The sequence below is a fragment of the Artemia franciscana genome, chromosome 4 (assembly GCF_032884065.1).
Source record: "Artemia franciscana chromosome 4, ASM3288406v1, whole genome shotgun sequence".
NCBI classification, from domain to species: domain Eukaryota; kingdom Metazoa; phylum Arthropoda; class Branchiopoda; order Anostraca; family Artemiidae; genus Artemia; species Artemia franciscana.
This window is the reverse complement of record NC_088866.1, coordinates 17637601-17653880: the sequence shown is the minus strand read 5'-3', so window position 1 is coordinate 17653880 and position 16280 is coordinate 17637601. Positions and strand designations below refer to the sequence as shown.

The 16280-nt window shown below is 36.5% G+C and overlaps 1 protein-coding gene across 2 annotated transcripts in view; it reads left to right on the top strand.

The window, feature by feature from the left end:
* The window catches only part of LOC136026080 (serine/arginine repetitive matrix protein 2-like), a 77509-nt gene that overhangs the window by 52410 nt on the left and 8819 nt on the right, over positions 1–16280 (top strand). For both annotated transcript variants that reach the window (XM_065702275.1, XM_065702276.1), the window contains 2 exons: positions 7278–7333; positions 15231–15380. In XM_065702275.1, coding sequence (XP_065558347.1) covers positions 7278–7333; positions 15231–15380 — 206 coding nt within the window. The remainder of the gene's footprint in view (positions 1–7277; positions 7334–15230; positions 15381–16280) is intronic.

Here is a 16280-nt window from a genome sequence, read left to right as displayed (position 1 = left end):
TTTGCACTTGGGATAGGGTAGAGAAATGGTATCAGATGTGCCTCTTAAACTTTAAAAGTTCTCTCATTGCTAAAGAAATTAGTTTATCCTTTCCTCCTTTCTAAGTGATGACGTTAGAAACTTGGCCTACGACAAAAAAGTCAACTTTTGAACTAAGGACAGATAGATTTCTTTTGCGACAGCTGTTGATAGCTTTTGATGTGCTAATCAAACTATATGTCATCCATTTTTTGGTAGAAAAATTTCTTCATGAGAAATGTCAGTTTAAAAGTTTAAAGGCGTTGACAACTTCAGTAGTAAGGTACGCACTGAAACCAAAAATAGGCTGATATAGAAATGGTATCAGATGTGCCTATTAAACTTTAAAATTTCTTTCATTGCTAAAGAAATTAGAGTTTATCCTTTGCTCCTTTCTAAGTGATGACGTTAGAAACTTGCCCTACGGCAAGAACGTCAACTTTTGAAATAAGTCTAATGGATTTTTTTCGACGGTAGTCGATAGCTCTTAAGGAGCTGATCAAAGTATATGTCATCTATTTTGTGGTCGGAAAATTCCTTCATGAGAAATAAAAGTTTGGAAGTTTAAAGGGGTTGACAACTTCAGTAGTAAGGTACGCGCTGAAACCAAAAATAGGCCGATACCAATTGTGAGACTTTAAGGGAGGTTTAAGCAACAGTCGGCTGTTAGCTCATAATCATCTTCGGTAATGAGGGGTTAGCAACTTCTGCTAGTTGGTTTACCAATTATTTGTTTCCGTGTATTGATGGTAAGACCAATTTGGTTCCAGTGGTAATACAGGTAGGGGACTTGTAAGCAATAATTGGCTGTTAGGCTACAATCATCTTCAGCGATGAGGGGTTTGCAACTTTTGCTAGTTACAATGACGGGTTTGCAATTTTGTGAGTTGTTGTACCTAGTATTTATTTTAAGATCCTTGCAGATTAACAACTTCAGCGTTTAATTGAAGCGAGGCAAAACTTTACTCGGCGAAGCCGAACAAAGGTTGCCGTAACACCTCACGTAGCCCCTGCAACGTAGGTCTAGTTTTGTTCGTTTTAAGTTTTAATGATGATCCTTACTTCCAGCTGAAAAAACTTTTTGAAATTTATTTTGTTGAAATAATGCCAGAAAATCCCGCACCCCCTTCGCGGAAATTCTCTTCCCTCATGATAAATTCCTCCGTGGAAAGATCCTCCCGTGCAACTCCCTAACCCCCCCCCCCTCACCGCGAAAAATATCCCCAGAAAACATCTGTACGCTTCCCTATAACCATTGCTATATGTAAACAATGGTTGAATTGTGTAACTTGCAACCCCTCTCCCGAGGACTTTGGGGGATTAAGTCATCACCAAAGCCATAGTTATTAGGCTTTTTGACTATGCTGAACAAAATGGCTATATCGAAACGTTGATCTTGTGACTTTGGGATAAAATGAGCGTGGGAGGGGCCTAGGTGTCCTCCAATTTTTTTGGTGACTTATAAGGGGCACTAGAACTTTTAATTTTCGTCAAATGAGCCCTCTTGAGACACCTTAGACACGATCACCCTTGAAAAAAAACCTCGCATCCGTGATCTGTTTTCTGGCAGAAGAACAAAACAAAATTCCACATTTTTGTAGATAGGAGCTTGAAACTTCTACAGTAGGATTCTCTGATACGCTGAATCTGATGGTGTGATTTTTGTTAAGATTCTTTGACTTTTAGGGAGAGTTGCCCCTATTTTCGAAAATAAGGCAAATTTTCTCAGGCTCGTAACATTTGATGGGGAAGACTAAACTTGATGGAACTTATATATTTAAAATCAGCATAAAAATACGACTCTTTTTATGTAACTATTTGTACGAAAATTCTATTTTTTAGAGTTTCGGTTACTCTTGAGCCGTGTTGCTCCTGACTACAGCTCGTTACCACGAACTGTTACTTTCACCGTAATGAACGCTAAGCAAAGAGTCAAACGTGTCAGTAGAAATCAAAAGGTTAAACAATGAAATAACTTAGTGGAAGAAAATTTTCATAATTCTATGAAAAACAGTGATATTGATAACGATCGTACCATTGAATTCAACACGTCTGAAAGTTATATTCCACATGTTTTAAGGTTCAATCTAGAAATATTTGGAATTTCGTATTTTTTTTCAAGAAGGAATTCATGGGTGCAATCTTTTTTCCCAATAGTGAATGTATCCAGCCAACGTTTGCCCTCCTCCCCTTCCCTCTCATTTAGGATAATCCTGAGTGTGATATCAAAAGTAAATCAAAATAAAATTATTTTTTTTAATGCATTATCCAATGCCAGAATAAATATAAGCATAAATTTGTACGAGGGATACTACTCTCTTCTTAAGCCCCCATTCACCACGCTGAAGTTTAATTTTTCAATCTACACCTTTTAGAATGATAGTCTGAAGCAAGGGCAATATGATAGAAATACATATATTTCTATTTAAATAACAATTTTTCTAAAACGAAGCTAGGTATATTAGCTGTATAATAAATTTAACAATTGTATTTTGGTTCAAATGTTTTGAAAACCAATCGAGATGAAACCCATGAGGTTAGCTTCTTGCTATATCTTGTGTACTCCAAAATTATTTCAGTAAAGCACTTTTCAAGTGCTTACTTAAAGAAGAGGGAGGCTGCAAGGAAGTGGTAGGCTCTTCGTAGGGAAGATAATTTCTGCTCATTTAGGTTTAATATTGTTCTTTATTTTCATTTCAATGATTATATTTTTAACTATTTAAAATAATAGTCGTATTCCTCGACTGGGGGGTTTAAGGCTAAATAGTATGAAGATAAGTAATTAAATAAAAACAATACTAGCAAGCTCTGATTTTAGACTCTGAACAATTTGACAAGGTTTTTGAAATGCCTTGTTCGTAGTCTAAACTATTTCTAAAATAAGGGTGGATTGCTTCTAAGGAAGAAGATTGAATCAAGATAGCAAAGCACGAAGAAAAGGAAGGAACTGGGAAGTATGGGATTGTAGTATATTTTGACATGGGGACGTGCATGTTAATGGTCTCTAAAGCATACAACATTTTGATATCAGTATTTATTTCCCATATACATACGTATAAACGTCGAAGGAGCATCTATATATCTATTATTTTCTTTGTTTAATGGAATATAGATGGCAGGATAAGATTGTCTTATTGTTGTAAAAAGTGAATTGAGAGAAACGCTTTCTCGGGGATTCAGTTTTCATGTTTAGGAGGTTCAGTGTAATGTGTAGGCTATTTGTGTGACGTCCATGGACTAGAAGGTTCGAAGAATGAAGGTTGTCTCTAATTTTTACTAATTGACAGTCTGACAGAATACATTATAGCAATCAGCATAGACTTTTATTTTGAATTATTGGGATGGAGACAAGGCTTAAAGTATATGTGTTCTCAAATTATAACAATCAAACTGCTTCTATTGCTATTAAAAACTTCTCGCCACGTAAAACTTAGAACTGACGACTAAAAACTGAAGCCAACCAACTATCCCCTCTTGTGTCCCATCCAATTTGGAACTGAAGTTCTACTTTGGCCATCTCCCACAAAAGTTTGGCCAAACTGGATGAAAAGAACCAAGACTAGAGGTTATATTTTTGACAAGCTTTTCACTCTGTTGTTTAAGCGAAATAACACTGTCAGCGGCAGCATACCGTGCTTTTTCCCGTACCGTGGGCACTGTCGACTTACTGAGTGCGTCTGGTCCAACTGTGTGTTTCTTTACGCCTATCATACAAATAACTAATGTTAGAATTTTTATTCTCTATTCCTATCCTGCTGGAGAATAGAACGCATTCTCATATTTCACCTTTTCTTCCTTTCTCCGCTATTTATGGTATTTTGGTGATGTACATTAGTTAACAGATTTTATAAGATTTATAATTTTATTTTTTCACTTAAATTTAGATTTTGTCCTTCTAATCCGGTCAAGCTTACGATTGTAAACGCTTATTTATTGTATAAGGGTCTTTAAATGAGTCTCAGGTATTTAATTGTTTTCTTTCTTTTTTAGCTGCTTATGGTTTGCTAATTCAAACAATAGGTAATAAGTTCTATGAAACTGTGAATTTTCATTTTTCATATAGTCTTCTTTTATCTTAAACAATCAGATAAGAGGAATATATTCGAGTAAGAAACTTCAAGCTCCTTCTTTTAAAATTGTTGATTAAAGCTTCATCTTGCATAAAAAAAAATCGGTTTTTTAGCTGTAAAATTGCACTTTAAATTGTAAACTGGATATTTCATGGGTGTTCCCAAACTGTATACGCTCTTTGACTCTTCATACAACATCGATTTCTAAATCCATATGGGAGCAACTTTCGTCATATGCAGCTTGGTCACAATTATGTGACATCATAAGCTGTAGACCTGAGGCTGTCACTGTCGATCAAGTCTGTTTGTCTCATTATACAGTGAGTTCTGTCGAAATTGTGACGAATTGTATGTTGAAGGAATAAGAGAGGCAAGGTGTCTTCGAATTTTGTGTTGGGAGGGGGGAGGGGGACTGGGTCCCCAATCAGAACATATACAGTGTTTTCTATTTTTATTTCTGTGTTTGTCGTCGAATATGCTTTCCTGCTTTTTGGCCTTTGTAATTGCAGAAGTGTTATATACATTTTGATTAAAATTGGAAATGTCATGAAAGTGCTAAACGATCCAGGATTCAAGAGATCTAGAAAAAGAACCTTGAGAACGTTCCATTTTCAAGTTCAGTAGTTTATTATTAGAACAGAAATAATGAGGTCCCAATAGAATAACCTAACGCTTTTCTAAAGCCTGATAAAATCACAAGTTAAATTCAATATTAAGTCAAATAAACGATCAGACTCCTTTTAAGAAATAAGGTGGAACTAAAGATGCTGGCAATGTCTCTTATGAACGTTCGAGCGCCAAATTACTGATATAATTTAAGAAAATCTTTATATTACAATCCCTGTTTATATTTACAGTATTCTACCCAGTGTTGTTGTTATGTAAGTCTTCCATTGCAAATAAACTTCAGATAATAATAACGATGCTATAGAAGACCTATTTGGAAGAGTAATTCGTGAGGGGATAAAACGTTTCAAGATTTTTAGGGCTTTATTTCCTAAATTTGAATCGGTTTGACATGGCTTTTAAATGTTGATATTTAAGTTAAAGACAATATATGGCAAGTAATTTTTGAGCAAATGGATAAATCTTCAAACGTAGTTGTAAATGTTTGTTTCAAAGATGAACTTTGCTCAATTATGAGTCCGAGATACTTCACAGTGTCTATTCTAAAATTGAATAAACAAAAATTTTGAACAAAAGGTCACGAATTCGACTTTTTATTTTAAAATACAAAATTAGCTTATGATAAATCGCAAATAATGAAATTTGCTACTACTACTTACAGCTCACTGGAGTGCCTTGCAGTTTGAGGCCAAAACAGCTACGTACGCTTTTCCTTCATTTTATTACGGACGAGTGCAAATCAAGAATGTTAGCAAAAAGAGTATTGAACTTTCTAAATAGTTTCTTGGGATTTTTTTTTTCACTTAGTGAAGTAGCCGCCTCATCTGCGACTTAAGTAATGAGACACTGGGTTGGCATGGTGCAATCAAGATCCTGTAAAAATGTAAAAAAAAAGAAAAATGTAAGTGTCTAGGAGAGATCCCTCAGATCTTTGAGGGATCTCTCCCTCAGCTTTTAACTTTGCAATTTAGCAAAAACCAGGAAACTGGATCTATCGACTTTCTGGATGACAAGACACATTATTCCTCGGATAGCAAATAAGTTTAAAGTATCTGACAATGCAGATGGCGAGTTTGAATAGCATCAAGTAAAACTTGATGTTAGTTAAGTCATTAATCAAAGTCAGCAGCTGCCAAGAAAAGCTTGAATTACGTCAAACATGTCTCTTTTGAGTCTTTCGACTATTTGTGTTTTCTCATTTCCAGTGGTCCTTCAACAAATTTATTTTTAGTACTTGATAGTACTTTTGTCAGTATATTGATCAGTTTACATTTAGATCAATTAATGGGCAATGGACGGTCAAAGTTTTTATATTTTTTGGGACACACTGTATGTAGATGAAGTTAAGGTGTTTTCTTGCAAATATTAACCGACTTTTGGCTTCTGAAAGGGAGCAATCTTAATAAAAAAAAAAAAGGTAGCTCTCTTAAACGACATGTAGCCTGGAGTTGTCACCAATCTTGATTCAGGTTTCATTTCATTTCCCAGTTACAGCTCACGTTAGTCAAAGTTTAATTTCACTGAAGTAGATAGATGCAGAAGGTTTACTCAGCACTTCGCGTATATAAAGCAATAATTTATTTTTAACGTCGTTTTTCGCGTCAATCCTGTGTTGTTTGACATGACTATCCGTCTGCAGCAATCCCCTAGGAAAGTCTTTACCAAATAACCATTATCCCCCGTGAAATGGAAATTTAAACCAAAATTTAAATATTCGGCCGGGCACAAAAATAACAATTTATGACAAATGAATTAGTATCATTTGACCGATCTTGTTACAAATCTAGTTAATGGATCTAAGGATACTGACAACAAAAGGGTAAAAATAGACAAACAAGATGGCACAGGTAGTTTCTTTTAACATTTGGGATTCATTTCCAACTGCTGAAGGTGCGATATCTATTATCATCTTTTTTTTCTATAAAAATACGTGTTTTCCCAAAATTGAAACCCGAAAAATTTCTTCTCTCTCGGTAAATTTTTCACTAGACTACACTACCCTTCTATTTATAAGAAAAATGAAGTGAAAAATATAAATAATGGTCAGAACTTTTGATCAAGACAATAAGCCTCTGTTATCTACATATTTTCTTTTAACTTTTATTTATTCTTCTTTCTCAAGCTTTTACTTAATAAGGCACAAGGTCTTATCCGGGTAGGCTAGGGGGCTTGCCCCCCCCTCCGAAATTTTTGTACAACTCGTTAATTCGTAAGAAAAATATATATAGGCAAATTTTCAGTGCGTTTTTTAATTTCTTAGCCCTACCCACCCCCCACCCCCTTGCCTCTTCTTCGAAAAAATACCTTCTAGAGCGAAAGTCCTGGATAGGGCCTTGATAAGACATATAGTTTTTAAGCTAGTGTTTTACCAATATGATTATTATTTATCGAAGATGTATATATCACGATGAAATCTTTAAGCACCCTTTATGTATTTTTCAAGATTTCGTCTGAATTTTGAATATAGATGTTGTTTTTCTCTGGAGTTGAAGACGCGCAATTTTTCTATTCAACTGTTTAAGATTTCTACCCTGTTTACTCACTTTTTATTGGAATTTTCAGATTATTGAAGATAATAGAACTAAAGTAACAAAAGATACGGATGAAGCTCTTGTCAGGTGAGGCACAAATATATTGGTGTGCCTGAATTATTTTTGATCCGCATTCTTTGTTTTTGCATTCATTTTATTTCAGCTTTACGCAGTTTAAGTGTTTATTTTATGCAAACTTATTTTGTAAAACAAAATACTATCATTCCGGTAGATTTCTTGATTGTTATTTTTTTATTTAGTCAATTAATTTATTTATTTTGCTTGAATTTAAGTTGTTTGGATTATGTAATTAATTTTCTGTGTCATTTTTTATTTCAATTCATTTGTTTTATCTCCAATTTTCTTGATCACTAAAGGTATTTTGTGTGTCTATATAATGTAGAACTAATGGTGAGGGTTGTTTCCGCTATACAAATGTTTTTCCTCAATGATTCCTAAAAAATTCCCACTGTAACATTTTCTGTGGAGTTACTAGTCTCTCATAAAACGAGTGCTTTAGTATCGTGTAGCATATGCTATGTGTATATATTTACATGCACTGCGATTATTGGAGATAATAACCATACAGTGGCGCCAGTACAGGGTGTAGGCAAGTCCCCCTTAGATTAAAAACAAATAATTTTTTTGTATATTCATTGAAAAATATCCTTTTTATTTTTCATTGTTAAAAGGGAAAAAAAAGTCCCCTCCCCCTTTGATTATATTGGTAGTTGACGCCACTGCAATCATACTCCTTGAAATTATAACTGATGTTTGTTTATTAAGTTTTCAATGTTGAATTTTGTCGCCCAGAATTGTTTATGGTTTGCGATTGGTAATCGCAGTCTCTTTTAAAATGGTAAGTTAGTTTGTAAGCTTGGTGGCACTAGACCCTTAAGGTCCAAATCGGCGGTGCTGATCTCTTTCTCGTGACCCTTTAGCCAGGAAGTGCAATGGGGGCTGGGGGCCAGCCATCCTGTGCTTTCTCACACCCTTCCTGCTTACCTTCCCCAGATTTCCCCAGGTATCCATTTAGAGCTGGGTAGACTCTGGCTGAACTTACAGAGTCACCCCACTGACCCCCGTCCCAGACCAAATAACTGGTTACGCGAGGGATCGAACCCGTGCTCTTTGGACAAAGAATTCTGAAACCAGTCCGCCTACCACTTCGCCAGGATGACGATCCTGGCTTTTAAAATGATGCTATGTATGGAGAGACCATTTTTATTCTTGTTATTTTTATATATTTTGCTGTGCCAAAAGTTTAAAAGATATATCGATAAATGCAGTACGCGATAGAATCGTCTGTGATAAAACCCAAAATACCTTGAGTGAGTCTTAAAGTAGTGCTGTAGTTGCTCTATTATTCTAATAAAGCTTTTATTGGACATTTTTGCTATTACTGTATGGTAGCTCCACTTTCTATATGATAGAATATAGACCATTGATGTCGTTTCTGATGGACAGGGAGGATGCCCCCTCTATCAGCATTTGAGTTAAATCAAAATCTACTGGAAAGTATTCCGCAAGCAGAAACTATCCATTATATATTAGTAGAGTCAATCTAAATTAATTTTTGGAATTACCTCAAACAAGTTGCAACAGTTTTTATTTTGGTATCATTCGAACCAGAAAACAATTCTCTACAACATATTGAAAATCGGTCAAGGTGAGATTGACGTTTTTCCGTCTTTTCTTCTAAAATAATGACTTAAAAACAATTCATTAACTTGCTCTTTTAAAAAGTCGGTGATAGGAGAGTCAGGTACATAGATCACGAATGTGGACTCAGTTCTATGTTTTGGCCATCCCTCAGTCTTCTGACCCCCTCCCTCCACACGCACATGAGATAAAGTGTGTATCAATATATGTTGGATATTACAGAGAGTCGGATCCACGAAGAGGAAATTTATACTTCCTACGCCGAAATGCTAGGAGAAAGTTGTGTTCTAGTATCTTGCATATCCCCCCCCCACCATGCACACCCAATCAAATAGATGGTTTTGCACGCATTTTAAAACTGTCCAGCAGCTGGAAGAATCCGAATCGTCCATAGAAAGTCAAATGATTCTGTCCATTCGAAAATGTATGATGATCTTCTTCATCCAGGAATCGAGGAAGATACGATTCCAAGCTTAGATTTCTTTGGCTTACGTCATGGTATCTCAAGCAACCTAGGTAAGGCTGGAGTGGAACCATGCAATCAGTCATGGTCGGAGACCATCCCAGTAAAGCAATCATTTTCTTTCTTCCTATGATCAATCTTCCTTCAAGTAACGGGAATTGTATCCTTTCTACTCTGACATCCATTTCCCATCAGAGCAAACGTTATGGATTTACTCAGGTTGTAACCTTTGACCAGTCGTTGTGGTGGAATTCCATGAAGATTATTGCTGCTGAAAGACCTGGAAATTGTGTTGCTAAAGTAGTGGTTAGACTAGGAGGATTCCACACCTTCATGAGTTTTGTTGATACCATGGGATCTTTGATGGATGGATCTGGACTGAAAGAAATCGTTGAATTGATGTACACTTCCGATAAAGTTCCTTATCTTCTAAGTGGCAAGGCTATTTCTCGAGCTCTGCGAGGCCACACCGTTGTAGACGCAGCACTTCACTCGATTCTGGTAAAGGAACTTGTAGACGTGAATTCAGACGCAGAACTTGAATTTACTTCAGAACTTGCATTGAGTATGGTAGAGCTTAGTGAAATCAAAGACGCATATAAGAAAGCAATGGACGAGCTTCTCTTGAACATGTGTCCCAGTCTTCAAGTCTCGTGAAGGGCAAAGCTTTTCTGTCTGCTCTTAAATTAGAGCGTAGTCACAGGGCTCGAACAGGAAAACCCTGGATACAGTATATGTATATGTTTCCCATTCTTCGAAATTTCATCAGAACTGAACGTACAGGTCAATGAAAACTTCATTTGCAAACAGTTTCCATCATGCTCCCTTACCTTTCAGCAGCTGATCACAGCAACTAAACTAAGTCGGTGAGGCTATACCTACAGCAAATGAATAAAATTGAACATACAAGCCCAACACTTTTCAAGTATTTCGAAAAAGGCTTATACGTTGTGAGAAGATCGGACAGATTCTGGGCCGGTTAATCTACAGATTTGGTCATAGCACAAGAACTGATCAGAAGTCTGAAAATGGCAACTGGATTGACTAGAGGTAGAGGAATGACCGAAGTACAGAGACTTCAGCGGGTAGTGAATCTTCAGTGGGTAATGAATGAACACATTGAGTCTAGTATTTCAATTCAGCAGAAGGACTGCAAAGACACACAAATAGCTATTGACAGTTTCTAGCAGTCGCTTCCTTTCGAGGGTGATCCGCTATCGCTTCGGAGCCTTGCTACTGGAATAACTGTTGCAGAGAGCGTGAATGCCAACAAAGCAGTGGAATTCAGAAAGAAGATTCTTGACGGAATGGTAGGGAAAACTCGAAAGGAGCATTCGTTCAGACGAAAAGATCAGGCAGTCCTTATGAGGGCGAAGCAAAAAAAATGGGGGCGAAATACACCGTTTAGACCCTTCATTACTTTTTCAGCGTCTTCTGATTTTATCCAAACGACTGAATATAAACATAGAATCTTCATTTAAAGATGAACTTTGTTCCTATTCTGCGTCAATTTTTGACGATTTTGGCACGTTCCGAAAGCCAAAAAAAACAGAGCTAGCAAAAGCTGTCAACCGACTTTCAGAAATTGATACTACTTGGGAACATAGTATGAATTGCACTTACGTCTTGGACGGGGGCGCTTTGCTTCACAGGAATTCCTGGGCAAAGAAAGAAACATGTTCGGAGATCTTAGACTGATACTGGAACTACGTTTCGGCCAAATATCTAGACGCCATTATTGTCTATGACGGCTATCCACTGCTTCGACAAAAGATATGACTTATCTTAAGCGAAACCGTATCAATGGACGGGAAGTATTGTTTAGCCCAGAAATGAGATTAACCACCAAAAAAGAGGAATTTCTTTCGTGCAAAAACAATAAAACCCGTTTCGTCAATTTGTTAGTATATCGTTGTATTACTGAGCACCATAAGGTCTGCTTGCACACGGAGCCTAAGCCAGTCACTTCATGTGTAACTTTGGACATCGAAGCCATTGTTAAGAAGATTGGGATTGAAACCTGCAAACTGCTGCCTTTTGCTCGCGCAATTCTTGGCGGCGACAAAACTTCCTGTCTACACGGACTTGGCAAAGGGTTGCGCCGAAAACACGAAAAGCTTAGGGAAAATGCTTCAACATTTTCTAGAATTAATCCTTCGAGAGAAAAGATTAAAGTGGTGGTAGAGCCTGCACCTTCTATATTGTTCGATGGAAAATGTACTGACAATCTTGACAGTTATCGACACCGGGTCTTTCAGCAGAAAGCAGCAACATCTACAACTTTCGTTCATCCTCAAGATATACCTCCTACTTCACCAGCAGCAAAATTTCACTGTTTCCTAACCTATCTTTAAGCACAAGATTGGATTGGGCTTCAGAGCCCTGCCCTTGATCCTGAGAATTGGGGATGGAGAGAACGACATGCTGTTTCCTATCCTCACGGATCTTCCAGCGGGACTAAAGAAAATTCTCACCGTCGTGAAGTGTGGTTTTAAGGGATTCTGTGATAGTGACCGGTGCAACTGTCATCGAAATGGCATCAAATGCTACATTGCATGCAAATCTTGCAAAGAAACTAGTTACTCTAATGCCCAGGTCAAAATCGAAGAATATATGCAATTAATTAAATAAATTTGATAATCTCCAAGTCTATTGCAATTTCGAATTATCTGTGATTTTTTGTTCAAATTAAAATCAATAATTTAGCTAGTTGTGAGAAGTTGCTTATTGGATTCTAAGAACTCGAGGTGGTCGCGTTCAAGGTGGAGGGAGGGTGTTTTTTCCTCTTCTCACACTCACCGAAATAGTTACCAAGTACATTTTTCGGTATCAATATCTGCTTGGTCTGTCTTGAATTTCTTATAACATTTCCTTGGGCAAAACAATTGGTTCTTTTGACACTCGAAAAGTCCAGAAAGTATTATGCGCTATCCCGTAAAATCTATAGAATGCCTTACCACCCTTTGGGTAGCTGCTGCATAGTTTTGCCTCTTTGTATGGCTTATATGGGCACTTGTCTGTGAGGCTCACGTAAACACAGGTCTTCCAAATTCGCATAAGCTGACTACAATTATTAAGCAATCCTTCTTGTATAAAAACACACTTATTTAACGCTTTCGGGAAGAGGTGTATAAGATAAGTTTCCTGGAAAGGGGTGATGTCCTATGAATAATAGTATGGATTATTTTATCTGTAATAAATCCAGTAATAAGTGACTTTACTACCACACTCATTAGAGGGTATTGTGGACGCGAGATACAAGGATAGATACTACTCATGCTGAAACTTACACTGCCACCATATTTATTTTAGGGAATGCGTCTATTATTTGATTTTTCTTTATACGAATTTTTTTTTAGAGATTGGTTCTACGAGTTCTAATGATTAGGTTTATACGGGAGCTTTTGTTGAATAGAGGTGGGTCCTATTTGTATTTTCATTTGACTAAATACCCTATTTTTGGCTACATTGGTAAATACTATAAGGTTACAATTGGCGTAACTATGGAGAGCTGAACCTATGCAGAGCTATTCCTCGGTGGGGTGGATACCAAGGAGCTACCATGCCAGCGTTTAAGGGTGTATAATTAGTCTCTGGGTATAATTGCTGCTCGGTCTTACCCAAGTTACGGTCACCCCTGCTCCGACCCGAGTGTCTCTAGTAGTAATCAGATGTTCTAAGTTATACCAAAGTATTGTAATAACTATTTTCAACAGTCACAAATCTGGGACTTTCCTGGATCTTCAGGCTACAGGTGTTGCCATTAGCTATTCTTATTTGAATAGCATGCAAGCCTACCAATAGGTGTCCCAACGACTGCATTGATTATCTATTCGAAGAGTTGAGCCAACAGTGGTATTTTTGCGATCCAAGATTGGAGTTAAATAGCCAAGTGTTCCTACTTCACATACTGACCCTTATACCTATCCAACACTGGTTGCTTGCATGTTTTATTCAACAGCTACCCTATTCTGTCATCGTCATGATAAATTGGGTAACTGATCTCACTCCCAGTCAAAACAAACAGATGAAATAGCCATTTTTGTTCTTTTTTATTGCCACTGAAAATGAACATTTTAATTTTCGTTGGGTTTTGGCTATATTCCTTTAAATTTTCAGTTCCGCCAATCAATTTTTTCTCATGGTTTCCTTTTATTTGATAAAGGTGGACGGAATGTCTCTTTTTTTATGAAGCAACGCGTCAAAAATGAACGAAAAAGTTAACTTTAAACGATTTTAACCAAGTTAATAAGGTCAGATTTCAACGCACTTCCATATTTATTATATTAAGCGGAATTAGTCTAATAATATATACTACAAATTTGTTTGTTTTAGCAGTTATTTGGGGCTTAGAGTGAAACATTATGGTGGTAACGAATTGCAAAATGCGCGAAATAATTTGACACTGAACAGAAAATAGTGAGAGGAGATAAATTCTAATCTAGGCTTAAGAATTAAGATAAAGTTGCAGATTATAACGCTAAAAAACCCTATAGTAACGCAAATTGAAAAATAATAGTTGTAAAATTTGCAATGATGGAGAGGGAAAACGGGATTTATAGGAATCAACTACGTGGTGGTGCTGGACTGAAAAAGGAGTCAATTCCTATAGTTCAATAAAAAGGGTATAATTGTATATAATAAAAAAAATGTATTCGTTAAATAAAATACCTTGTATTCAAGAAAATAAACATACAAATAGAGAAAAATAATGCCGTAAGTCATAGCTAAGTGCAACTAATATGACTAATATTTACAACAAACCCTTACATTAAATAAAAAATATAAGCTTTTGTTTATTAGATTTTAAACGAACAAATTCCTAAATGAAGTATTTTCAAAAAGAGAAGTTTAAATCAGTAAATAAAATAGCATCAGCAGAAGTTAGCTTACATATTAACCCAAGAAGGAAGAGTAAATATATTATTGTAACACCATTATGACATGAATTTAGTTCAAAATATAGAATATTACTTACACACTTAACCACCTTGTCACTATTAGAAAATTTAAGCCCTTCTAGAGATTCTTGACACTCAAATAGCCTATGCTGAGTTATAGACTCAATGATAGTTTAGATAACAGTGGGATTTTCTACGTATGATAAACCGAATATTCGTTGGAAACGTTGTTTCTAAAATGACTAGATTCTTTTAGTGACATACTAACCACAACTGACAATTTAATCGGTTTTGAAATTTTAACTTGAGATGCGGTAAGCCTTTTCAGCAGCTCATGAACTTTTACTTGCCCCAACATAACTTAGCGGCTAGCGTTAAACCGAAACAAATTCAGAAAAATCTCTATTGAGAAGTTTGCCTTAATCGCTGGCTTATTGTTGATAAATTAGCACTTAAAATTGAAGATAAGCCGCGTCATAATTGGTGTAATAAGGCTCATAAGGGTTCTGAGCCTTTGGAAACTTGCACACATATTGTGGAGGGAAGGTTTCGGATTGTATTCATTCATGTATAATAGGATTAGAAGAGACCGTGCTTACCTTTTTTTATTAGTCTCATTGTTGGTAGATATTAGAAGATTAGAAGAGATGGCACCCTACTCTCCTTTTCGACCAACAACAATTCCAACTTGCAACAGGGTGTTGCTTCAATACCAAGAGGGATAAGAACAATTGAATGCTACCCTACTTTAGTTTTATTAGTGCTAATAACCTTATTCACGTTATTGCACAAAAAAGAAGGATTGTTATTGTCATTATTTGTCATTTCCGCCAAGCCACTATACCAAAGACAGGAGTTTAAGGTCCTGATTCACTGAAAATGAAAATTTAAAAGTAAAATTAACCCTTAGATAGCAGTATTATTACATTTAATGATTAATCAATGTTGGCATTTGTAGCTTAAAGGATGCTGGTAAACTGCCTCTATCACCACCTCGAAGCAGTAGGTCACCAACACCCCAAAAGCGTTCAAGATCACCTAGTCGTCTATCTTCTAGAAGGTCTAATCATTCCAGCTCAAGAAGTAGATCCAGATCTTATTCCTCAAGGTAAGCTTTTGAGCCAGTAACCAGTAGACTTAGAGGTTTAGTTTAAGAGTAAGAAACGGGTAAGCGAATCATAGTTTAAGATTTTGCATCAACACTGAAAAAAGGGAAATTGGACCCACTTTCTAAATCCACAAAGGATGAAACTGAACAGACTAAGACAATATTCAGCATCGCCGTTTGAGAGTCTCAAAATATAGTTTCCAGGCACAACTGAAATACAACCTAAGCTAAATAGGCTATTATTGCTTAAATATCTCGCAAGGGCTGTGTCTACGAATTTAGGGGGGCGGAAGAGTTTGTCAAAATTCCCAATAAACCTGTAGATTAAGAAAAAAATCTGTATGAGTCTAGGCGTTTTGGGGGACTGGGCCTAGCTCCTTACCCTTTGTACATGCCTGCGTCTTGTTGTCCTCGTAAAAATGCACATAATGAGATTCCACCCCGCACCTTCAGTTGGCTAGGACTTGATAGAAGCAAGCAGAGTAGAATAAAATCATAATTTGACCCGCTTCCAAATTATCGTAACCCCCCTTTTTAATATTGACATTGAATTTTTAACAAATATTAACTTGCATTTGAAATTTGAGCAGTGCCCAACTCTCCAGAACTACGCATGTCTTATAATTAGGTGATCTCTTCTACATTAGACTTTTAAAAATCAAGAATCTCTTTAATAATGATGCCAAGTGTGGGCCCTTAACTCTGACACTTTGGGTGTTTAGTAGGGTGTAAATATCCTAACGTTGGGATTGAGTAAGTCTAGTTGGGTATAGCCATGGATGTCATGCATACTCTATTGGAGAAGTTGAAAACAGCGCTCCTTTATACAGCTAAGAAAATTTTGGGTCACAAAACGTAAAATAGAAAAGACTTTGATTATAGATGTAAAACTCGATCTGG